At 28.1% G+C, this 27,976-nt stretch overlaps 1 protein-coding gene across 2 annotated transcripts; it reads left to right on the forward strand.

Moving 5' to 3' along the window:
• Positions 1-96: 96 nt before the first annotated feature.
• LOC109608327 (acetylcholine receptor subunit beta-like 1) lies at positions 97-27,976 on the forward strand. 2 transcript variants are annotated; one of them, XM_049961093.1, is made up of 10 exons: positions 97-350; positions 4,930-5,066; positions 9,921-9,965; positions 10,026-10,135; positions 10,255-10,345; positions 14,973-15,320; positions 17,749-17,942; positions 18,348-18,509; positions 20,848-21,094; positions 23,158-27,976. In XM_049961093.1, exons 1-10 carry the CDS (start codon positions 269-271, stop codon positions 23,320-23,322), a joined length of 1,581 nt encoding a protein of 526 aa, XP_049817050.1. In that variant the 5' UTR covers positions 97-268; the 3' UTR covers positions 23,323-27,976. The 2 variants fall into 2 exon arrangements, with proteins under 2 accessions (XP_049817050.1, XP_019880304.2); XM_020024745.2 differs by having other exon boundaries at positions 20,860-21,094.

Raw genomic sequence — 27,976 nt, forward strand, 5'->3', positions numbered from 1 at the left:
ATCGATAGACATGAGGGCACGTTTCGGAGTCAGTCTGTGAACGCCGTCAGTACATGTTCGAACTGTTTAGTGATAAGACGTACGATGAGAGACTATATATGTTGCGGTGTTTATTTTTTTGGTCATTATTTTTTTTCGAAATTTTGTGCGGACGCGTCCTGTGCCATGGCTAATCAGGATTTAGCCGTGAGTTCAGTCAAAACTCGATGCCGATGATCTACCGGGTTGCCAAAAAAACAAAAACAAAAATAAATTAAACAATTGTGTCATGCGCTACCCTCAACAGAGTAGTGGTCTTTTGGCCAACCTCGTCAACTACTTAATTTTCATCAGTTTTCTGATAGTTATCGGTAAGTTCGGGCAGGCACACCCACCATGCTGCATGACATGTAAACATGCCCCTCCCCTTTCGTCAAAAGACAAAGAATTTACACCATCACCCGGCTAATATGTGACCGCAACCGCATTCAGAACAGCTGTTAATCATCCGCAACGTCTCATATTTATCCGGCGGATCCTCCGATGATTGATACTTTCGCTTTTGTTTACGTTTACGCGCCAAATTCCCCCCATTTGTTTACCGCCGCAAATAAACGCAAGTGCTAATTAATCGGTCCCCGTGGATCACCAGCCATTCATTCATCAACGAATTGTTTTCGCCCCCGAAGCATCGACGTCGAAAAGTTTTAACCTCGCCCACCTTATGTCATGTTTATGGTCCGACGAAATTGCACAGCTGTACGAGCGTCGCCGGATCGATTAAGGACTTAAACGCAAGATTCGTTTTGAAAACAACAATTTTACGGCCACTTTTGTTGAATAACCGTTAACGCACACCAAATGTATTTTACGGATTAATATTTTAGTTTGTTGTCCGTAGCTTTTGATTGAAAATCCTCAAGGTGATTCTTGGATGAAAATGCCCCGCCCACTTTTTTTAAAAAAATCGAGGATGTACCGATGTACTAATTAACGATTTGTGTCAGCACGTAAAAGGAAAGTTGCCATTGAAACGGTGACCTGGATGGTTTTTGTTTTGCTGAAAACACTACAGTGTGACGAAAAGTCCAACCTCGCCCAAAGTTTGGTGGTACAGGGTTGCTAAGTTGCCACAAAATGTTTTAACCAGCCACAAATTTAACATTTTTTGTTGGCAACAAATCTTCGTTTCACTTTTAATTTTGTTGAAGAAGCTTTATTCAAATGAACATCTAGGAATGGGATGTTATACACTAAATATAAAATTTTCAATATTTTCTAAGCTGTAACTAATTTTATTTATTTCTTTGTTGATAGTTTTGAGTTAAAAGGCCTCGCCCACTTTTTCTTTGACTCACTTTAGTGAAAAAAAGCAATAAACAATTTTAGTTTTGAAGACCTCGCCCACTTTTTCCCTATACAAGTAGGACAACAAAATTTAATTTTAGTTGAAAGTTTTTCGATATATTTTTTTATTATTATTTTTTAAGACAATTTAAATTTGATGTGTTTTAGTCAAAATTATACTTCCAAAATCAATAAATTATTAACTAGTTGATGAAAAACTTTTACCACATCAGTATAAACAATATATTTTATTCTTTTATTTCCCAAAAAAATTGAAGACTCTTCCTTCTTTTTTCTTTACTATTTTATTTGTTTCTTTTTACATGAAAATTTGAGTTTCAAGGCCTCACCTACTTTTTCTTCGACTCACTTTGATCAAAACATCAAGACTAAGAAGTAACTTAAAATTAATGCATATTTATTAATATTTTATTTATAAATTTTTGTAAATATTATTTATTTTAAGATCATTTTAAAAGATTTTAAGAAAAATATTCAAAATTAAAATAAAATCTTAATTTAATTAAACTAAAAGACATTTTTAATGCTTTAATAAAAATTTTAAGAAAATTTCATATCAAATATAACCATAAATTTTAATCTTCAATTTCATTTCTAAAAAAGAAGAATGAGATATCTTTTTGCTTTACTACAAAACTTATTATTACTTAGTTAATCTCTTGTATTATTATATCAAAATTATCAATTTAATAATATAATAATTTTATTTTTTATTGAAAATTGTACTTGAAATTTTGAATTTCAAGACCTCGCCCACTTTTCCCTCGATTCACTTTGCTCAAAACGTGAAGAAAATATTTTAGTTTTGGAAACATCACACACTTTTCAGTACAATCGATGTAATATAAATTAATAGTAGTTATAAATTGTAATTTTATTAAACTAACTCATTATTATTTATATTTATTAACAAAAATTTAAGAAATTCTTGAAAATATTAATTATTTTAGGAATATTTTAAATCAGTTTAAGAAAAATTCATCTGCAGTGTGAGAAAAAAGCCTTTTTGAGCAATTAAAACACATATTTAAACAAAATTATGCTGTCAAAATTAATGAATTATAGATAGTTTGAACAAATTCCTTACTATGTAAATATAAACAATAAATTTTATTTTTGTATTTCATGCTTAATAAAATTAAAATTTCGAGTTTCATGATAAAATTCTTGAAAATATTAATTATTTTATACCATTTTAAATCGTTTTAGGAAAAATCCAGTTAAAAAATGAGAAAAAAGTTTTTTTTTTTGAGCAATTAGAAGACACATTTAAACAGAATTATGCTGTTAAAATTAATGAATTATATATAATATGAAAAAAATCCTTACTATGACAGAATAAATAACAATTTTTAATTTTGTATTTCATTTCTAAAAGAAATAAAGATATTGTCCTCTTTTTTCTTTACTACAAAACTGAATATCACTTATTTAATTTCTTGTATTATTATATCAAATTTGTCAATGTAATAATTTTGTTTATTGTTGAAAAATAATAAAAATAATTTTAAGAGAAATACAGCGTTAAGCAATTAAAAGACACATTTAATCAAAATTAAGCTGTTAAAATTAATAAATATGTAATTTTAAAAATATTCCTTACTATTTCAATATATTTTATATTTGTGAATCTTTTTTCTTTAATACAAAACTAAATATTACTTAATCTGTTGTATTATTATGTCCAAATGTCAATGTAAGAATTTTATTTTTTGTTGGAAAATATACTTGAAATTTTGAGTCTCAGTTTTAATGATTTTTAGAGAAATAATCTACCTTCAAAGTGAGATCTTATTTGAGTCATTAAAAGACATATTTAGTCAAAATTGTATTATTATGTCAAAGTTTTCAAAGTAAGAATTTTGTTTTTGTCGAAAAGTGCTGCTACAACTGCTTCAATATAAATTAATTAAATTGTTATAACCATATATATGGTGTGAGTTTCTTAAACTAATTTATGGATATGCATATCTATTAATAAAATTTTAAGAAATTCTTGAAAATATTAATTGTATTAATTTTAAAGCAGAAAAAGTCTTTTTTGGGCAAATAAAAGGCATATTTGGTCGAAATTATGCTGTTAAAAATAATAAATGTTATTCTTGTATTTAATTCCTTTCTTTATTATTCTATTGTATTATTACGTCAAAATTGTCAATTTAACAATTTTGTTTTTTGTTAAAAAATTTACTTGAAATTTTTCTTCAGCTCAATCTACTCAAAACACTAAGATCAAATTTTAGTTTTAAAGACCTCATCCACTCATTCTATTAAGTGTGCTGCAACAAAACTTTCTAAATCTTTCTAAAATTTTCAAAATGACACTCCTAAAATTAATGAAAATATATATTTTTGTTACTTATTTTATCAACATAAACAATAAAAAATTTGTCGGTTTTCTTCTTAAAAAACTACAACGCCCCCTTTTTTTACTAGAAATCTAATTATTACATATTTAATCTGTTGTATTGTTAACAATTAATATGTAGTTACAAAATACATATTTTTTTAATATAAAAATTTTAATTGATGTTGGAAAACGTAATGTAGAATATTCTCTACATTTAATATAAATAAAGTTTTAAATTTTCATCACTGTTATTTTTCTAAATAAATAAATATTTATAAATTTTATCCTTTAAAAAGGATTTTTATTTTAATAAAAATGAAAATGTTATTTTATGTTACTACATCTGAAATACTTTTATATTTAAATTTAAAACATCTGTATCATAAAAATTTATACATTGAACTAGTTTATAGAAAGTGCTCAGCACAAATCATGTTTAAAATTCATAGATCGATTACTTGTATGAATATTTAAAAGGTTTTACTATACTATATGTTTCCTTTTGGTTTCAAACTTTTGTAATAGATGCAGAGTGATGTATATATAATTCAGCGAAGCAAATTTTCGAGTGAGAGTCTCATGCAAATTGCATATTAAAAACGGATCTTGCGTATCATGTAAATTTATCGAATAGAATTTAATAAATAAATTCGACCTAAATCGTTAATTGTGAAGTACAAAATTTAATTGTGTGTTAATTAATTAACTATTAACATGAATTGACCCACGAAACAAAAAATAAAGAGAAATTTATTTCGATAATGGAAAATCAACTAAAGCTTTTAGCATTTTGCATTTACTGTTTGTCAGTGATGAAACGTCAATTTAATAGAACATTTTGGATGGGAAGGTTCATCGTCCCTTATTAAAACTATTAACAAAAATTGGACGTCACTGTCCTCATTTGAATTTTGCAATTTATCAAGGGTACTGACAGTTCCAAATTTAGCTTGTTAATTAATCTAAAAATTTTAATTAAGCAGTCAGTCAATAAATTAAATGTTTAGGTGACACAAATTCACAGACTGGTATTGATTTTATGAAATCCAACTAATAAAATGTTGATCTTAATTATGCACAACACCAGGCGGTTAATTAATGCAATTTATAAAACATAAAATTAAGCTCCCAGACTTTGATTAACCCTTTGTGTGCTCAACGTCACATTTAATAGATACAGAAATATTATGCTGCTTGATTTAATTTGTAATTGTTGTTTGTATTTTTTGCAGGCAATTGCTCAGAAGATGAGGAAAGATTGGTGCGGGATCTTTTCCGGGGGTACAATAAGCTGATAAGGCCTGTACAAAACATGACCGAAAAAGTCGACGTACGATTCGGTCTAGCTTTTGTACAACTTATCAATGTTGTAAGTATATTTAAATTAATTCTGTTAGAGAAAGAAGACAAAGCTGTAAACTATTAGATACCGGAAATAGTTTTTAAAGTTTAACTCTAAAATAAGTGCCTGCGAATGCGCAGGTAATTGTTTCAAATTGTGAACGTGTGTGTATTAACACAATTTACTAACTATTTTGTAGAAAAATGTTTCTAAAATAATTTAAATTAATTCACTAAGAGATCAAATTTATAAATAAACTTCTACAATTATTAGTAGTATTATTTTTACAAAAATGGCGAATGCGCCACTAATTATTAAAGGCATATAGTCGTCAGAAAATTGTAAATCATTTTATGTTAATAAATAAAAATTAGACTAGGACAAAAGTAAATAAATTTATATTTAAAAATGGCGAATGCACCACTAAGTTGCCTGAATATTGTAAACCATTTTATATTAAGTACCTGAAAAAGTAATTTACATTTCTAATATTTAATTTAATTAGTTTTCTTTAAAATAACCTTTATTCAATAAAATAATCACTATTACAATCAACAATTTTTGTCAATGTTCTACAAAGTCACGTCAAGAGAAAAAATTCCGGATTCTGGGAACTGAAAAAAAGACAACCTCTCTCCAAAAATTGTTTTACGACAAAATTAAGTGAAGTAATATCTGGTCTATAAGGTGGGCGAGATAGATCCTCTCACTTAACATTTTACAGTTTCCTTTGAGTATCTATTGTGAACTTGTTTTCTGTCTCAAAAAAGGCTATGACAATCAAAATTAATCAGAACTGTCATATTTTTCTAAATTGTTCAAAAAATATGAAGTATTAATTATAATAATGTTTCAAAAAATATATAAGGGTAGTAAAAAATAATAAAATATAAGTGGTGTAAAAAATAGGACGAAAAAAAGGGGGAAGCCTCCCAGAATCTACGATGAGTATCATTATGAAAAAAGTCTATTTCATTGAATTGATGTATTTTAAATTTAATAGCTTTAGAAGAAAATATTATTTAGATTGTAAAGGTTAAGGCTTTCGTGACCATTATTCGAGTACCTATATGTGTTCGAGTTTGTAGGTCGACGTTTATTGGAATTATTTTCTGACGAGTGTGTAACATCTTCAGAAGTCTGATCTGGTTCAACAACTGAATGACTTAGACAACCGAAGAAACTTCGTTCTGTTCAGAGACCATTCTTATCTGTTTAGTTATTTTTGTGGTTCTGAGAAGTGGTGCCAATATTTTACTCCCAAATTTTGACCATCTCTTTTAAAAACACATCGTATATAATTTAAGAAAATTAAAGTAAAAATTTTTTTCAAATAGATCAAAAACCAAAAACGTTCCGGTACCACAATTTAGTTCTTAATTTTTTTATGTTTATTTCTTTATTTAAATTAAACTTTATTACATACACACTATTTTCGTCAAATATTTAAATCAGTATTAGTATTTTAGACAATAAAACTTTCTCAAATTAGTGTATAAAACAAACAATTATATTACGATGAATAAAATACTCAATAAAACCATCGTAGAACCTGACGAAGCTTTTGGCACTGTATCACATAAAAGTTTGAATTGCTTAATTTATTTATAATTGAGACTAGAGAATTTTGACAAATAACACATCTATGACGTTTTTATTAACCATTAAAGTTTATAACGCTAATAAAAACTGTAAAAGCGCCGTAAGATAAACTGGACCAGAGTAATCTATAGGATTTAGTTGGGTTTCACGTATACAAGAACTTTATGATACATCAATAAAATCAAGTTTGATGTTGCCCGCAGCAAATTAGAATTTTTTTTCTTTTATTGAATTTGAAGTAACGACATAAAATGTTAGTATAGTCGAACTTCTATAAGTAATGATTTACCACAAATCACATGTAGAACAACAAATTAAAAAATATATTTTTTTTTAATTTAAATTAATTTATTAATGTGTTTAATTTTTCCCCTTTATATACAGATACTTCAAAACCTATAAATTCATAATACATAAACAATTATTATTATTATCATGTTTTATATTATATAAAGTTTTTATTTTAATTAAAACACGTCAGTTCTTTGTTTTCGACGAAAGAATTTTTTTTTTTTTCACTTCAGAATAGTTTGGTCAACATTGCCAATCAATTTGCTTCGAGTCATCAAAAATTCGGGTTATCAAAGTTCAGCTGTATGTAAAATTTATTTATTTTTTTAATAAATAATTAGACAATTAGAGGTTCCAAAACGTGATAATAATCGACGAAGCCTGAAAATTATTGAGGTCGTAAACGTCGGTCGGTGAAACTTTTCAGCTTTCAGATGTGCATTTGGCAAGCCCGAAACTCCACATCGGATTGATGCCACGACGAAACTTGGCAATAATTTCAATTTAAGTTGCTGCCATCGAATGCTCAATTTCCGTTCTTCCCGTTACGAACAGGATCCCAATATCCCAAAAAGTTATTCACGAACTACGCCGTCACATTTCGCCGAGTTCGCCGCTAAAGTAATTATTGAGCGGCTAATTAAAACGTTCGTTATGCTCGTGTTGCACATTTCGACATTGCGACGACGAAATGCGACTTGCTAACAAACTGAACTTTGGATTTAGGCAATGCGAAATGCAAATAACCATTTAGAGCTATACTCAAATTGAACTAACGCCTCGGGCTAATTTAAAGGAGTTTTTGACGACGAACGAAGTATCTGTTTTGCTTTTATTGTTTTAATAAATTTTAACTGAACGGCTGTGCTCACATTCAAAATTAATTTGTCGTCAAAATAGAATGAAATAATACAAACACGTATTTTACTATTGAGACATTTTGTGCAACTCTTAAATTGAAGTTACTTTTATTTATTCAAGTAAATACGAAGAAGTTTGTTCGAAGGAAAAGTCTCCATCGTACTTTCTTGTTTTAATAAGGTTTATAAAACTTTAAACTCATTAAAAATAATCTCTTTTATTATTTTTACTATTCAAACTTTTTGTGCAATTCTTAAATTAAACTAAGTTTTCAAGCGAAATTAAAGGAGTTTTTAAGAGAAATACTTTTCATTCATTTCGCTTTTCTTGTTTTAATACAGTTCTAAAAGACGAACTTAATTTATTTTAACTATTAAGTGATTTTCTGCAATTCTTGAATAGAATTGATGATTTAAGCAAATTTCAAAATGTTTTTAGGAGGATAGTTTTCATCCACTCTGCTTTTCTAATTTTTATACAGTTTCTGAAAGACTGAACTCATATTTAAAAATAATTTATTTTACTATTTTTACTATTTAAATATTTCGTGTAATTTTTCAGTGAACTGACTATTTAAGTGGATTTAAAAAAGTTTTTAGAAGCAACAATTTCCATCCATTTGGTTTTTATTGTTTTAGTGTACCTTCTGAAAAATTAGTCACATACAAAAATAATTTATTTAACTACTTTTTCTGTTTAGACATTTAGTATAATTCCTGAAATGAACTGACAATTCAAGTAAATTTTAAAAAGTTTTAGATGGAGAAGTTTTCATCCATTTAACTTTTCTTGTTTTAATACAGTTTTTAAAAGTTAAACTCACATTTAAAAATAATTTATTTTACTATTTTTACAATTTAAATATTTTACTATTTCTACAAGTTAAATATTTTGTGTAATTTGTGATTGAACTGACTATTTAAGTGAATTTAAAAGAGTTTTTAGAGGGAATAGTTTCCATCAAATTGGTTTTTCTTCTTTTAATATAGTTTCTGGAAAATGAAACTCACATTTCGAAATAATTTATTAACTACTTTTTCTGTTTAGACATTTTGTGTAATTTCAGTAAAGTTTAAAGTTTTAGAAGGAAAAATTTGTCATCGATTTATCTTGTTTTAATACAGTGTTTAAAAGATTACACTCATATTTATAATTAATTTGTTTTATTATTTTTACAATCAAAATATTTTACTATTTTTACAATTTAAATATTTTATATAATTTTTGATAGAAGTGACTATCAAATGAATTTAAAAATGTCTTTAAAAAGAATAGTTTTCAACCAATTTTTCTTGTTTTAATATAGTTCCCGGAAGATTAAACTCAGATTAGATAGATATTCTGTGTAATTCCTGAATTGATCTAACTGCTGAAGTAAATTTTTTAGAAGAAATAGTTTTTATCCATTTTGTTTTTCCTTTAATACGATTTATAAAAGTTTAAACTCACGTTTAAAAATAATTGAATATATAAATGACTGTAAATACATTCTTTAATTTTATCCATTTGCTTTTCTTGTTTAAATACTTTCTCTGAGAAACTGAACTAACATTTAAAAGTAATTTGATAAGGAAAAACTAACAATATTAAAACCACGACTTTAATAGCTTTTTACTAGTTTTAATATTCAACCACTTTCTGCAATTTCTAAGTGAAAGAAACTGAGCTCACATTTGAAAATATTTACAGTATGATTTTAACTTTTTTTTTAACTAAATTTAGAAGTGAAAGCAATAATTTCCATGTAAATTAAAGTAGACCATATAAAATCACGCATCAACGATAAACAGCATTTTAAAAGCCGGATCAACTTTTTAAGGGTCATAAACCGGCAAAGTGCATTTACATAAATGCAACACGACGAAATTCCACCGCCGGTCATTTTTAATAAAGCACCAGTTTTGTATAAAATGTCGGCATATTTCACGAATAGCTCCAACCTTATAACTTGACATTCCCGACATTGTTCATGCGTACTTTATTGCTTGAGCTTCTAAAGATTCTTGAGGACGAGTATTGAAATACCCAAGCGTTATTAAAACGGTTGCGACTCCATAAAAGCGTATAATGTATGAGTGTCTGTAGTTTTATGTAAATTTTTAAATGGTGCCTTTCTTCGTGTTGCAGAACGAGAAAAATCAAATTATGAAATCGAACGTGTGGTTGAGGCTGGTGAGTTAAGAGAGGCACTTAAAATAATTTATAACCCGAATTAAATTGATTGAATTCAAGGTGTGGAACGATTACCAACTTCAGTGGGACGAGGCGGATTACGGGGGTATTGCGGTGCTCAGGTTACCCCCCGACAAAGTCTGGAAACCTGATATAGTGTTATTTAATAAGTAAGTGCTCTCAATATTTCTCCACATTAAATTAGTAACAGGTGTTGTATTGAATTGCCTCGCACTAAATTATTAATGTTGATAATTCTTAATGTTGTCTACTTGGATTTCGTTTGCAGTGCTGATGGAAACTATGAAGTTCGATACAAATCAAACGTGTTAATTTATCCGAACGGGGAAGTGCTTTGGGTACCACCGGCGATTTATCAGGTAAGTGCTCGACATCGACAGAAGGAGATACTAACATTTGGCCCTCATTCGATGCACCCATCATTCATTCATTCATTCATTCATAAAGCTCATCTGACAACTCTTTAACAAGTTTGAATATTTGTAAAACTGGCGAATGCGCATGTAATTGTTAAAAAATTGTGAACGTGCGTTTACACACAATTTACTACCGGTTTTATAGATAAATGTTTCTAAAAAAATTTAAATTCGTATCTTCACTAAGAACATAATATTTATGAATAAACTTCTACAACTAAACAACTTGATTTTTTATGTATAAAATGACAAATGCCCCACTAATTATCAAACACAATAATTTCCTGAAAATTGTTAATCACTTTATGTAAAATACATGAAAAAACCTTTAAAATACTATAAAAAATATGATTTTGATGTTTAATAAATGTTTAAACACCGTGAATGCACAAACAAATTGTATAATTACAACTACATCCAAAAGACAATTAATTTTACGTTTTCAAATATCTTATCCTAATTCATTTGAATATTTTAATTAAGTTTTTTGTTGCGCATTCACCATTTTTATAACTGTTGTTAAAAATGGCGAATGCGCAACCAATCCAATAATTAGTTATTATTAAATAATTTCTAAGAATAAGTTGATTATATGTAAAGTAATTTATTTTATCCGCTTTTAGATCCACTTTTAACAGGTACTATTTATATTTTTTCAATTAATCAGTAAAGTAACCTTTAAAATATGTTTTTGACGTTTAATAAATGTTTAAACATCATGAATGCGTAAACAAATTGTATAATTACAACTACATCCAAAAGGAAATTAATTTTAAGTTTTCAAATATCTTATCCTAATTCATTTGAATATTTTAATTAAGTTTTTTGTTGCGCATTCACCATTTTTACAACTGTTGTTAAAAATGGCGAATGCGCAACCAATCCAATAATTAGTTATTATTAAACAATTTCTAAGAATAAGTTGATTATATGAAAAATAATTTATTTTATCCGTTGTTAGATCCATTTTTAACAGGTACTATTTAAATTTTTTCAATTAATCAGTAAAGTAACCTTTAAAATACTGTAAAAAATATGTTTTTGACGTTTAATAAATGTTTAAATATCATGAATGCGTAAACAAATTGTATAATTACAACTACATCCAAAAGGAAATTAAGTTTAAGTTTTCAAATATCTTATCCTAATTCATTTGAATATTTTAATTAAGTTTTTTGTTGCGCATTCACCATTTTTACGACTGTTGTTAAAAATGGCGAATGCGCAACCAATTCAATAATTAGTTATTATTAAACAATTTCTAAGAATAAGTTGATTATATGAAAAGTAATTTATTTTATCCGCTTTTAGATCCACTTTTAACAGGTACTATTTAAATTTTTTTAATTAATCATTAAAGTAACCTTTAAAATACTGTAAAAAATATGTTTTTGACGTTTAATAAATGTTTAAACATCATGAATGCGTAAACAAATTGTATAATTACAACTACATCCAAAAGGCAATTAATTTTAAGTTTTCAAATACCTTATCCTAATTCATGTGAATATTTTAATTAAGTTTTTTGTTGCGCATCCACCCTTTTTACAACGGTTGTTAAAAATAGCGAATGCGCACCAATCCAATAATTAAATTAACTATTAAACAAATTCTAATAATAAATTGATTATATTAAAAGTAATTTATTTTATACACTGGACCTCGGGACCTCAGGATCCAATAATTCCAATAAACTTACAAGCCCGAAAAAATATATGTACTCATGTATTTCATCAAAATAATTGAATTTTTATAAATTTATCGAAATTTCACATTAGTAGTACGTAAAATTTAATTCAACTTCACAGTTGTTTAATTTTAAGTAGTAATTCAGTGTTTAACAAACTTTGAACATAATTAATATTCATGAAATTTTGTCCAGATATTTAAAAATTATATATTTAGATCGACATAATATTTGATGTTGTTAAATATTAGTGGGAATTCAGTGAACAACTTTTACAAAATGTTTATCTTACAAAAAAGTCGTTAATATCTATTTGCTTTAATGTTGTAATTTTCATGTGTGACTTTCATGAAAAAATATTAAATAATAGAGCATACAGGATTAATGTTGAACAACGGCCAAAATTTCATTCAAAAGCAATTCAAATATTTTTGTGGAAACGAGTAAATTACGACGTTCTATTCAAATTTTCCATTTCCACGAATAAATTTAATAAAACGACGAAACCCGGGGGAGCAAAAACGTTTATTCAAACCGAAACCCATTAAACTTTAACCTCAATAGGCGAACTAATCAAAACATTAATGCCGAAAACGAGTTAATTATATAATAAACATTCTATGAGGAGGATTCGTGCAACCCCATTGAAATTTGAAAACGACGACTTAAATATTTTTTTTAACTTTCGAAATGAACTCGTTCAACTCATAACACGGATTCCGAACCAGATCGTGCGAAAGACGAGTTTCTTTTGCAGCAAATCGATATTTCATTAGGGCGGGTTCACTCAGGGTTACAGCGAACGTCCGCTTAACCCTGAGCGTGACATAATGTTTAATATTTATAACAACTGCACCGAACAAATTTACAACCAGTTAAAATACGCCGTTTAATAAATATTTATAGGACAATTTTCTCTGTTTTTTTTTTTATCTTTTCTCTACGTGTCTCTGTTAATCCGTTTTGGATTTTTAATCTTGGTTCATAAATAATAATTGGGTGGGTGCGACGATTGTTGAATTTTTAAAAAATACCTCGATTGGTGGACGATTCATTCTTTCTGGTGATTCATTTCTTTGTTGAAATAAACGATTGAAACAACTTTTACTTTGTGCAAAGGAAAGTAAATTTTAAAAGATTAATTAAATTTAGAGTAAATTACTTTGTGAAATGAAGTTTATAAATATTATATAAATTCCTACTTCCATATTTAATAATATTTAATAAACGTTATATTTTATAATTTTATATTTGATATTCTCGATTATTATTAATTAGTAACTTTCTTGCTACTTGCTTTAAATTAATTGACGATTTTAATTTTACTTGACGTAAATTAAAGTAGATTTTAAAATGCTAATTAAAATTTGAATTAAATTCTTTTTATATTTTCTCTATTAAAAATAATATTTTAATGTTATCTTTGATATTTCATAAAAATGAATTTCGAAATCTTTCAGCTTACTTTTAACTCTCTTGTCTAATTTCATCAATAATTAATTAATCATTTTAATTTTATTTGGGAGAGTCAATTTCAATCTGATTATTAAAATTTGGAAATATGTGAAATAAAAGCCTATTTTACATTTCTTTAATTAAAAATATTTTAATTTTATCTTTGACAGACCATAAAAATGAATTTTGGAATCTATCAAATTATTACTAACTTTCTTCACTGTTATCTTCAAAAATTAATTAATGATATTAATTTTATTTGACGTACATAAGAGTAAATTTTAATCTGATTATTAAAATTTGAAAATATGTTAAATAAATATTTATATTTTCCTAATTAAAAACAATATTTATCTTTGATCCTCAATAAAAATGAAAATTTTGAAATGTTTCAAGTTATTACTAACTAGATTCACTACTTTCTTCAATAATTAATTGAATAATGATTTTAATTTTATTTGGCATAAATAAAAATAAATTTTAATTCAATTATTAAAATTTGAAAATACATTATATTTTAATTAATTAAAAATAATACTTTAATTTTTTCTTTGATACTCCATGAAAATAAATTTTGGAACGTTTCAAGTTATTACTAACTTTCTTCACTGCTTTCTTCAAAAATTAATTCATGATTTTAATTTGTTTAAGTAAATTTTAATCTGATTATAAAAATTTGAAAATATATTAATAAAAACTAGTTTTATATTTTATTAATTAAAAATAATATTTTAATTTTCTTCAATAATTAAATAATGATTTTAATTTTATCTGACGTAAATAAGAGTAAATTTTAATCTAATTATTAAAATTTGAAAATAGATAAATAAAAAAATAGTTTTATATTTGTTTAATTAAAAAAAAATTATTTTAATTTTAACTTTGATACTCCATAAAAAAAGAATTTTGAAATCTTTCCAGTTATTACTAACTTTCTTCACTGCTTTCTTCAATAATTAATGATTTTAATTTTATTTGACGTAAATAAGGGTAAATTTTAATATAATTATTAAAATTTGAAAATATGTAAATAAAAAAACTAGTTTTATATTTTATTAATTAAAAATCATATTTTACTCCATAAAAATGAATTTTGTAATTTTATTGAATTAATATTTATTTATTTAATCCAATTAAAATTTGAATGAAATATTTTCATATTGTGGTTTATAAAAAATAAACATAATAATAATAAAACAATGTTTCAAATTTACCTTTAGTTAGAAAAAGAGAAACAAATTTTAATTAAATAATCATATTTATCAATTAATATTTTAAAATAGAGTTGTCATTTGAGCTAATCATTTAATATATATTAATAAAAATGATAAAAAATCAATATTAACGCATATTTAGAATTAAAACTCTCGACATGCGTTAATTTTGATCTGTAGTGTATATAATATGGTATATAAAGTAATGTTTCAGAGTTCATGTACAATAGATGTAACGTACTTTCCATTCGATCAGCAAACGTGTATAATGAAATTCGGCTCTTGGACGTTCAACGGCGACCAAGTGTCGCTGGCATTGTACAACAACAAAAACTTCGTCGATCTGTCGGATTACTGGAAGTCCGGCACGTGGGACATAATTGAAGTGCCCGCGTACCTCAACATTTACGAGGGCAACCACCCCACAGAAACCGATATCACTTTTTATATTATTATACGGAGGAAAACCCTGTTTTATACTGTGAATTTGATATTGCCCACCGTATTGATATCGTTCCTGTGCGTCCTCGTTTTTTATCTGCCGGCCGAAGCTGGCGAAAAGGTAACGGATATCATATTATACGTTTTTATCACTGTCCCTCTTTTTACTGCTTTATGCCGGCATCAACATTTTTACTGTGCACACAAAACTAAAATAATACACTTAATTCAATTTACCTTTTATGTTATTATTTTCGTATTTTTATGCGTAATTGGAAAACCACAAATTCTTCTATGGGATTATTCAGGAGATTGATTTTTTTTAATAATCAGCAAATAGTTATCTTTATATTTTATGTCTCAGTTCCACTAAAAATTTCCTATTTCGATATTTATTTTCGGACATCACATTCATTTATTATAAAATTTTAACACCAATTTACTTTTGATTTTTAATCTTTATATTCTAATTAGAAAGCTTAACATTTTTATTTAACGTATAAATGAAATTTATTTTTATATAACTATTTTTAATTTTATTTTTTTGTAATTTACTTGTAATAACTAAAATAGATTTTTGTTTCATTTTTTATTTATTTAAAAAATTAGTTATTTTTAATACATTTATTCTACAAAATTCAATTTCACAACGTATTTTTTTATTTTTAATTTTTATAAATTTTTACAGTTTTGACAACTATCAAGGTTATTGATACTAAATTTTTTATATTTTGTGTTATTTTTTGATTTTTTAATATTTTCGTGTCACATTCACAAGCTTCTCGTTTTTTAACAATTTTTATGACTTTTTTTCAACTATTTAATAATCCTCGAAAATTTTAATTTTTTATTTATTATCAGAATGTTAATTGGTTTTAATTAATAAAAATTTACTAGTTTAATATTTTGATTTAATATAAGAATTATTAAACAATTTTTAACATATTTAATAATCAATTCATGGATTGTTAAATATGTAATAATTTTCAAATTTAGATATGAGTTTATTTTTTATTATCATTATTTCTTATTATTTTTAAATTAATGTAATTTTTTTAGTAAATAAATTTTTTAGCAGTTTTCATGCATTTTTAAATTCTCAATAATTAGTTTTTTATATTAATTTTGAGTTTTTTTATGTGTACTGAATTTTTAACAATCAACGTAGAATTTTTTGTTTCATATTTTATCAAATATTAATTAATTTTTATAAGATTTTATTGAACAAATTTTAGAAAATTAATAATTTAGTTATTTTTAATACATTTATTGTACAAAATTCAATTTCACAACATATTTTTTACAAATTTTATAAATTTTAGTCTTAAAAATTAACGAAATTAATTTAATATTTTTTATAGAAAATATTTAAATAATTTTGTTTAGTTATTTATATACACATATAATTATAGCTTTTCTTAATTAAGTTGAATATTTTAATAACTGAAATTTTTTACACTTTCTCACGTCAATCTTGAATTTTTTAAATTTAAAAACGGATAGTTTTTTGTCTGAATTTGTGTAGTTTTTTATTAAATATTAATTAATTTCCATAATTTTTTGAACAATTTTTTGAAAATAAATAATATAGTAAGTGTAAAATAAGTGTCGCAACATATTTTTTACACTTATTTACAATTTTATAAATTTCATCAGTTTTAAAAATAAACAATAAATATTCATTTTATACACAATTTATTATATCACACAATTTTTATTTTTTTTTTCGTTACTACATTTTTAATAATTTATATATTTTGTTTTAATTTTTATATTATTTTAATGTTTTCATTTAATATATTATTATACATTATTATGGTTTACTAATTTTTTTATTTATATAAAGGTTTATATATATTTTTAATTCCTATTTCTTTAAAATAATGTGAGAATTTTAATAACTAAAATTTTTTACCAGATTTCATTTTTTTTTTTTTTTTTTCATATTTTGAATAAATTTTCTTACATCACTTTTGAGATTTCCTTTTTGTGTTTTCATTATTTATTGAATATTTTATTGAAGTTTATTGAAAATAAATAATTTCGTTATTTTTAATACATTTAATACATATCCATAATATACATTTTATTTCATTTACTCTTCTTATTAAATTTATTAGTTTTATGAATTAAAATGGTTTTTAACTTTTATTTAGTTTTGTATTATTTTTTTTATTAATTTTTTCACTTTTTTATTGGATTACTGTCTTATATTCCACATAAAATTCAATTAACAGAAAATTCAATAAATAAATTCAATTTAACATTCGTTTTGTTCAACATTTTTAACATTCTACCGATTTTCACATTTCTTAATATATTTCTCAATGGTCTCTAAGCTATTTGCTGACAGATAAATTTATTTTCGTAAATGAAAATTGATTTTTTACCTTTTCTTTTTCTCATTATTTTCAATTTATACTCAGAAGAGGCAATAAATTCACATTATAGTACGATTACTTTAATCTTCTTACTGATCGAATATAAATTGATGCATAAAGCAAAAATAATGAAAAACTGAATAACGAATTGTTTTCTAATTGTTACAGGTGACATTGGGAATTAGTATTTTACTGTCACTCGTTGTGTTTTTGTTGCTCGTATCAAAAATCCTGCCACCAACTTCCCTCGTGTTACCGCTCATCGCCAAATACCTCTTGTTCACTTTTATTATGAATACCGTCAGTATTCTAGTTACCGTTGTGATAATCAATTGGAATTTTAGAGGTCCTAGGACACATAGGTAAGTCCTTTCCTTTAATTAATGCAAATAACTTAGACACAATATCAGCCTGAACAAATAGTAATTCAACGTAATCAGTTCATAAGATTCCAGCTTCACAAACTTAAACTTTAATCAGCGCCGCTTAAAATCATTTCTCGTCGCAACTTTTTAATTAGGCACTCCAGAAAGTAAATGTAACTTAAACATTGCGAAGGAATTTCCGGGGCAATAACCAAAATTTAATAAAACCATTAAAACCGGCGCCCGAACAAAACTCTCGACTTGACAGGCAAAGAAATTCCGGTATGCGGAACGATCCAATTCGGCCGAAAGTTTCAAATAGTCATGTTCTCGACATGAAGTAGCTCATAATCTAGGCCGCCACGCCCCAACCAAATTCACGTCAATCAATCCGTTTTGCAGAATGCCTTCGTGGATACGTACCGTATTCCTCAATTACCTGCCTGCATTATTACTAATGAAGAGGCCACGGAAAACCAGATTGCGCTGGATGATGGAGATGCCCGGCATGGGAGTGCCCCCGCATCCGTACGGCTCCCCCGCAGACATCCCCAAGCACATCAGGTAGGAATTTCGAACTGTATCTCCCACCCCTCGTTTCGTTCATTCCGCAGTTGTTTAGTAAGTCGCGATTAATTATGGAGTTGTTAATTTTATAATTGAGGAGGGTTGGGGGCGGATCAATACGGTTGGCAAAGCGTGGGCACTGTTACCAGCAATTCGGTCGGATTAATACGTCTAATCACGGACTTATCTTCCGCCCAAATTTATTCAAGTTCTTACTGTTCCAACCCCCGACTGTTGTGTTGCGTACGGAAAGCTTTTCGGGACCTGTTTGGCAATTTGGACACGACGCAGGAATCGATTTTCTCCTACGTTTTCTTTCAGCTGTTTAAGAGTCGGGATAATACATTTTATGGGCACAAAATCAACGGTTTTAGTTTAAATTCGTTCGGCCGAGGAAAACTTGGAAATGCGATTAATCCACCAGGATATAAAGGCAAGTTCGAAAGGCCAAACCAATTTAAGCTTTCATCGGATAATTTAAAAGTTATGAGGGATTGGATGGACTCAATTATTAACGATAAAAAAGTGAAATTAATGATTTTATGTCTTGCAGCTGAAACTGTGTCAAGTTTCAAGCTTAGACTCTAAATTTAAATATCGTCTTTGTTTAATTTCACTCACAAGGTTATTACGAAAAATATTTTCAATAAAAATATATCAGAAATGTCTTTAATCCATCAGGATATCAAGACTAAATCTAAACTCCAAAGCAATTTCTTCATCACAAAACTTAAAAATTATGAGGTATTAAATAAATTCAGATGTTAACAATAAAAAAAAATAATTTCAATGATTTTACATCTTAGGGATGTCAAAAATTCCTTTTTTGGCTCTAGAATTAAAACTAATCTTTGTTTAAGATTTAAATTTAAAAACATATTACTAATAAAATACATAGAAGTCTTAATGAAGTTATCAAATATTAACAATTACCCACATAATTTGAATTTTTATATAATCAGTACTGTTCATCTACTTTTTAGGGATATCTTCCATAGGAGGAAAATTTCGAAAAGCCTTTAATCCATCACGATATCAAGACTAGATCTAAACTCTAAATCAATTTAGATTTTCGTCAAAGAACTTAAAAGTTATAAGGTGTTAAATAAACTCAATTATCAACGATAAAAAAGTAATTTCAATGATTTTACATCTTGGAGATTTGTCAAAAATTCCTTTTTTGGGTTTAGACCACCATATCCAGTCCATATACGTTTAAGAACGTCAGGGTTAATATTTTTAATGGTTAACATCATAAAAGACAAATTTAGAAACAGATTGCTTAATAAGATATGTAGAAGTCTTAATGATGTCATCAAATATTATCAATTACCCACAAAATTAAAATTTTTATATAATCAGTACTGTTCATCTACCTTTTAGAGATATTTTTCATAGAAGGAAAATTTGGAAATGTTTTTAATCCTACAGGATATCAAGACTAGATCTAAACTCCAAAGCAATTTAGGCTTTCGTCAAAGAACTTAAAAGTTGTGAGGTATTAATAAACTCAATTATCAACGATAAAAAAGTAATTTCAATGATTTTACATCTTGGAGATGTGCCAAAAATTCCATTTTTGGATCTAAACTTAAATCTTGTCTTTGTTTAAGTCACATAATTAGAATTTTTATATAATCAGTACTGTTCACCTACTTTTTAGAGATATCTTCCATAGAAGAAAATTTAGAAATACTTTTAATCCATCAGGATATCTAGACTAGATCTAAACTCCAAATCAATTTAGGCTTTCGTCAAAGAACTTAAAAGTTATGAAGTATTAAATAAACTCGATGAATAACGACAAAAAAGTAATTTCAACAATGATTTTATATCTTGGAGATGTGTCAAAAATTCTATTTTGGGTCTTAACTTAAAACTTGTCTTTGTATAAGTCCATATATGCAGCTTATATACGTTTAAAGCCATCAGGACTAATATTTTCAATGATTAACATGATAAGAAAAAAATTTACAACAGACGTATGGAAGACTTTGTGGTATTATCAAAAATTAATAATTATTTAAATAATTAGCAATATTCATATACTCAATAATGTCTTTTTACATATTTTAAAAAGATCTTTCTTAAGAGGAAACTTGGAAATACGATTGATCCTCCAGAATATAAAAGGTCATCCTAAAGACCAAACCAATTTAGGCTTTTGTCGGATAATTTAAAAGTAATGAGGGATTATTCATTTTAAAGACTTTTATAACTCGAAGCTAAATAACAAAGTCCATTTTTGACTCGGAATTCAACCTCGTCTTAGTTATAAGTTCACAATCACCAGCCCATGTACGTTTAAGGCCTTCCCGGCTAATATGTGAAACAGGAATGATTTTAGTTCCATCGAATCGCAAAGCAAGGTGGAGGTGATGGAACTGTCGGACCTCCATCATCCGAACTGCAAGATCAACCGCAAGATCAACTCGGATCTTGGCGTCGGTGTCGGCGCGGAGAGTTGTAGACGCGAAAGCGAAAGCTCCGACTCCATACTGTTGTCGCCGGAAGCTTCGAAGGCGACCGAAGCCGTCGAGTTCATCGCCGAACATTTACGCAACGAAGATCTTTATATACAGGTAAGCTTTTCTCTCTTTTTTTTTGTCAGAATTTTGTTTGGTTTCGTGCGTGTGCGTCGGCAAAGGTTATTAAACCGACCGAAAAGGGACGTTGCTAAGCGACAAAACGAGGGGGGAAAAGATGGAAAGCCCGAGGGTTACAAGCCACAGTCAGCAACTTTATGTAATGTGAGATGAAATACGACGTATGAATTTGTTTTATCTGCCATTTTATCTCGTGCACGTTTTCGCTCTGCGGCGTTTTATACAGGATGGACCATAAGTAACTGATATCTGCGTCGTTTGGGGTTTTTGAGTAAAACGAACTGGTGCACAGAATTAAAAACACCCTATTTATCAGTTTTAAGGGGCCATTACCCCACGGAAAATGAACGGGGAGAAACCAAGCTTTGTTCAAATTATCATTTTTGAAATAAAAAAAAATAAATTATTTCAGGTTTTTGCTCAAAAATCTTAAATACAATACATACAATAAGTAAACAATAATTTCCAAAATTTTCGTTATTATACAGATATGACATGATAACATAAACATACATATTTTTTTAATGAAAATTTAATGAATAACAATATAAGACATAAATTTTGAAACAGAGTACTAATGAGAATCATAAAGGCCTTAATGAATAATTGCTTTTATTTATTATTTAACACCTTTTATATACATTTTGTCCAATATACTCATTAACGTAGAAAATAGAACATATAGATCCCGTGGTTCAATTTTATCCTATCCATATGAGGAATAAAATGATTTTCAAGGTTATTTGTTGAAGAGTTTTTGTACTATACTTTTTTGGTACAATTTTTATGAGTCTTAAATTCATATAATGAGACAGTTCAGTTCTCATTTTATACTGAGTTTAATAGAATGTCAAATAAAAGAGGCCGGATTTTCGTATGTGGAAATTGTCAATCGGATTAACCGGAGTCGAAGCATTGTCTGGAATTGTTGGAGGATATAGCCTGAATAAAGTCGTGAACGATGTGTGGCAAATTCAAGAGGATGATGGGTGACAAATGAATGTTAAAAATTTCTACAAGACTACTTTGTGACCATGCAATTATCAACCACTGCTTTACAGAAGGAGGAAGGCTTCTTACCATGCATACTGTAGAATCTGGTCTTCTGGACTTTTTTCTTACCATTTTTATCAGTTTGTGCTTCTTACAATATTGCACTATCGTCATCTATGATTGAAATGGTGTGGAGAACTGTGACTCTGATATGTGGAATGGAGTGAGATCATCTTCAGTATTGACTCCCGATTTTGTTTGAACATGCATGATGGTATTTTTTTGTGAAACTCCTTTTGCTGTCTTTCCTTCAGGCCCCTCACAATACACCTTTCCAACAGGATATTGCTCGACCTCATATTGTTGTCATGACCAGTAAAATCTTCAGAGTTATTATGGATTGAACACTGTGTCTACTCACAGACTTCGGAAGTGGTATTCCTACAGTTAAACATGGTGGGGATGCTTTTCTCGATCCAAACTGACCCTTGATTCAAGTGGAGAATAAAATGAATCGTTTTCAATACAGGAATACATCATGTTTCCATTTGCCGAGGAAGAGATACCACTTCGTTGGATATTCCAACAAGACAACGATGCCAAACTCATGTCTAAAATTATTAAAGAGTGATTTCTAATGAAAAACTTAAATGTGATTGAATGACCATCTCAGTCCCCCGATCTAAGTTATGTTGAGCACCTTTGGGAAGTATTAGACCCTTCTTCAAATCTCACAGGAGCAGTGGCAACAAATTCCTGTTGATGCCAAATAGTGATAGAAACCAAAGTTTGCGTCACAAAATATTGAAATATTTGAGTTATTGTTCATTTTTTATGAATATTAATAAAATATTCCATAGTTTTATCCAAGAAAAAAAAAGTAAAAATCTGTGAATATAATAATCATTGTGATTAATGGACTGTTATTGAAGTAAATTAGATTTGCAATTGATTAGGGACAACATTAAGTAACATTTGTAACAAGGAATCCACCCCTTATATCCGGAAACATGTCGATATCGATGTAATAATGTTTACTGTTGCAGACAAGGGAAGATTGGAAATACGTGGCCATGGTGATCGACAGGCTCCAGCTGTACATGTTCTTCATCGTCACGACGGCGGGCACGGTTGGCATATTGATGGACGCGCCGCACATCTTCGAATACGTCGACCAAGATCGGATAATCGAAATATACAGGGGCAAATAAAGTGCGCCACGTCAGCCGACACCCGCCTACAAATCACATGGCTTCCACGCGGCCTATCGAAGTGACATTATTTGTGTTAAAAATTCCTTATTGTAGTAATCTGAAAGAAAGAAAGAAAAAAAAACGCGACCTCTCAGTTCTTCCAATTCCGGGTACCGTTCGTTCGACGTGGGCGGGCGAGCTGCGCTGCCCGACAACGCCGTTCCGGTCGTCGGCCCGTTTCCGGAGCTGGGCCGGCGATCCGGGGCGGCACACATTCTTTGAGACCTGAAGAGCGAAACACTATTTTTATACATTCGAAATGGTTTCCTTAGCTTAACACAATTGTTCCCGTACGTTGCGTTCGCCACCCGCCTGATTTACGCCGATCCCACCCCGACAACGCAGCTCACCCGCGGTCGCGCGACGGGGCGGCTTCAAATCGAAACGTTTTGCTTTCCGTTCGACGTCTTGTTTTACCATTTTTGACACTGTATCAACGCAAAGTGTTACACCGGACACTCGTTTACGGACGCGAGTGTACGATTAAATAATGTGACAATCGACTCAAACTGAGTGTTAAAACCGTTCAACGTCATCAAAAAAATTAATAATACGTATAGAAAAAAATTGTTAAAAGATGGCGCAGATTTTTTAGAAGTTGCGTTAATATTTCTTTTTGGTTTTCTAGTTGTGTTTAAGAACTACTACAATCGCACATTGTTGATTTTGTTTTGTTCGCCTTCACGTTCAGATCTGTTTAAGAAAAGAAACAATTTTTGGCGTGCAAATGAATTCGGATACGTTGTTCATTTGGTTTGCCAACAAAACTTGAATCACACTGCCTTTAAAGATCTGAAAATACGTTTTTCCTTTTTATTGTTGGATTGAAGTGGTTTTTAAACGGGCTAAGTGTTTATTAACTATCACATTATTTAACTTTGGGTGCATTTACGTATTTGTTGCAGAAATGGCAACAACAACATTTGGATTTGCGTTCTTCTATTGGAGTGGTACTATCGATTTATAGTAAAAAATTGTAAAATCGACAATAAAAATGGTTTATTATTATTGTATATATCTACACGATATAAAATTTAGTGAAGTTTAGTATAAGAAATTATAGATGTCATCTTACATTATATAAATGTTATAAAATATCTTAATATCCATTAGTTTTTTAAGACAAAAAAATGATCACAAAACAAAACATGGACTTACATATTTAGTCCACAGCTAGAAGCACTTGATGAGGGTAAATCACATAATTTATTATACTTAGACTTAGTTTATAGCTATATAGATGTCACAACATTTTATTAACGTTATTTTGCGTATGAAAATTACGAATTGTATCGACATTTGTATATAAAATGTCTAGGAACGAACATTTACATATACTTTAGGTGTATTTTTTTCTACATTTGTGTATTTAACTAAACAAAATTAATCAATTAACGTATTTTATCAACGACGTCTCGAAGTTTCATTCATTATTTCCTGGATTTGAGCTTTTCGTACAAGTTTTTTGTGCACGAGTCAAATTTCTGAGACGCCCGAGATGTTTTTCATGCTAGGAAACCTGTACGTCCCAAAACTGATCATTTTTGTGTACTCACTTTGAAATACGTCAATATATTGACAAAAATTACTTAGGAACAACATTAAATTCCTAAATGAAGTGACAATAATGATATTATCTTCATAAAAGGTTGCCTAAAGTTTGACAGGTCAGTTTATGTTATAATCATCGATTTATAGATGATGACTATCACGTAGCAAGTGCAAATTACTTTTATTTAATAAAATTATTGTAAAATAATTAAAAGGCATAAACTGCCATAATGTAAGTGTATTTAACAAACTGGCATGTCAATTGACAGTAATACTAAAGTCAATTTACTTGTAAAAGTGATTACCCTAACAGTATTTTTCTTGTTACAGTAAATAAAATAGTATTTTTTTAAAAATCACAATTAGGTGAACTAAAAACATCAAAAGTTAATCGTTTAGGTTGGGACATTGGGTACAAAGTTTCCTCAAAAACCGAAATCCAGATTTGTTGTTGTAAACTTCCGAAATCAATTGCAATTATACACTGTCTTCCTGAAGTTATTCTTTAAATTTTTGCTCAAAATTACAATAAAAAAAATAAAAATAAAAATAAAGTAACAAAATTGCTCAGCGCGTTGCTCATGAATTTAAAATTAAAAAAAGAAAAAAAGTTAAATAATGTCGATAGTCCATCGAATGTACCTATGCTAGACTCGAAAATTTTCTCCGCGAAAATTGATGAATTAGAATGTAGTCGTGTGAATGCCAATGCAAATGAGAAACATTAAACAAAAAAAAAACTACTGTCGTATGTTTAGAATAGTGAGTAGAGTGAATGACTTAGGCAGTGTTATACCGTAAGGATGTAATTGTTATTTTGTTATAGGCTGAAAATATAGTGGAACTGAATCAGTCTGGCTCATTTTCACGAATGAAAACAAAAACATATAAAACAAAAATGGGAGAAAATTGCCCGTCCAAATTTCACCAGTTCAAAACATCTTTTATTTGAATCAAGACTGACCGCAACAATTGTAACAAGACATCGAAAATGAGGATAATTATTTGAAAATTCACTATATTTTCACTCCAATTGTTATTTAATATCAAGGTAGACCATTAAGCACGACAAGTCCTACACATCAAACGCTTTGTATCCTAGTTGTCTGTGTAGGGAACAAGATGAAATCAATAAATATTTTTTGTGATATTTAAACAAATCTGCGCCAAGCCAATAAAAAGTGCAGTGTGTAAGGCAATCTCAGTTTGTGATCACCGTCACAGGTGATCGTCACACCTTATTACAATAGTAATTTATCAATATGGAGCTCGAACGGTCGTTGTAACGTGCAATTAATAGTGTCCCTAAAAAATTAAATGTTTAAATGGATGTTTTAATAAAAAAAAACTATAAAGTGAATCGCACAATTTTGTACAGTTGACCTCTGTAAAAGAATGATTCGGCATTGTGATATTGAGGTGCCAAAATTTCAAGTTTTTCTTTTGTTTCTTTTATGGAGGTTGTTTTATTAATCCAATTTTAATAATAATACATATATAACAATCAAATATATATGCATGTGAATGTTTAAATAGCACTAAACAATAAGATATATATGTTTGTAGGACGTAGTGTTAATATTTTTTATTAAATGTGCTAACAATTGTCTACATGCTTATAAAATGTATATATTTAAATAAAAAATATTAATATTAGTACAAAGTATATTAAAATAAAGGATGCACTATTATTTTCTGGACATGTTACAACGACGCGTCTTCTTGAGCTGATCTCATACTTTTCGGATATGTAAAATAAAATCGTCTATTTTTTCTGTTTTAGATATAATTTTGCATATCTGGAAATTATACTAAACATGTCATTGATTCATTTTCTGTGACAATTTGCTCAATATAAGGATTTTGTAGTCGGAAATTATATATTCATAGGCCATCTAGAATAATATTGTACAGGTTTAGCATAGTGTATCATTGAATTTTGTTTACAAGAAGCTACCACAGAGAGGAACGTCGAAAAGCGCTGTTTCTTATATTTCATTTCCACAAACTTTCTATAAAGGGCTTTGTGAACATTGAAGGTCTTCCAAAATTTCGACGTCCTTCTCTTTGGCACTTCTGGATGTAAATCATGCAATAATTATATTGGCCTATAACAAATAACTACAATTTGTATCATCTCACACAACCAACGATGATGTTAAATATTAAAATATTACAATTATTAATTTAAGACAAATATCATCCGGAGTTGGGGATTATTATATTGAAATTTGTAGGGTTAATGTTTAGGAAAATCGTCCTGAAATCTAATTGTAACTTTAACTTGTAGTATTTTAACATTACATACACTTTGTATATCCAACACTTTTTTAACCAGGCAAAAAACTAAATCAAAATACCTTTCATCAATATCAAAAAACATAAATAATCGTCCAGTCCTTTGTCCGTGGATAAAGTACTGTACTATAACTAGCAAATTGTAGTTATAACTATACGTTTTCATGTAATATATTCAACTAGATCTAATGATTACGGGTAAAGAAGAAACTATTTTCAATCACATTCCTCAATACCGTGACATCAAATCTGGTATAAATCTATAACTCCATTATTATTAATAAATATTATTATTATCGTAACTGTTGTTGAGAAATGATGGTTGTTTATAATTTTTCCTCTCCTGGTGGTAACTACTTTAAGGTCACTAACAAATTGTACCGTATAGCACTGCCTCTTGTGTTTCAGCACTTAAACGCTTGGAACACCACTTGACTAAATAAATGAAATAATACAAATAAATCCATTACCTGTGTTATAATAATTGTAGAGGTAAGGAAGATAAAATATGTTAATGTTAACTATTTTTATTTAGTTTACCGCGTTTTTCCCCCGACACCCTAACATTGCAATATAACACCAAATAATATGAAATATAAGAGTTGATATACCTCATATGCGACTGTAAACTAAATAAACTGTTTAACATGCGTATTTTATAATTTTCTAACTGAACATGGGTTCAACGATAAAATGTTATAATAATGTTAAAATGTATCAGACAGACAAGCATTTACAATAAAATACGCAAAATAATTGTTAA

Source organism: Aethina tumida, chromosome 1 (assembly GCF_024364675.1).
Source record: "Aethina tumida isolate Nest 87 chromosome 1, icAetTumi1.1, whole genome shotgun sequence".
Classification (NCBI taxonomy): Eukaryota; Metazoa; Arthropoda; class Insecta; order Coleoptera; family Nitidulidae; genus Aethina; species Aethina tumida.

Bases quoted from the DNA above. Each gene is read 5' to 3' on its own strand.
- LOC109608327 (XM_049961093.1), top strand. From the start codon at position 269: ATGCGCTACCCTCAACAGAGTAGTGGTCTTTTGGCCAACCTCGTCAAC. The intron at 15,321-17,748 runs GTAACGGATATC...TAATTGTTACAG, and splicing joins CGGCCGAAGCTGGCGAAAAG to GTGACATTGGGAATTAGTAT. The intron at 17,943-18,347 runs GTAAGTCCTTTC...TCCGTTTTGCAG, and splicing joins AGAGGTCCTAGGACACATAG to AATGCCTTCGTGGATACGTA.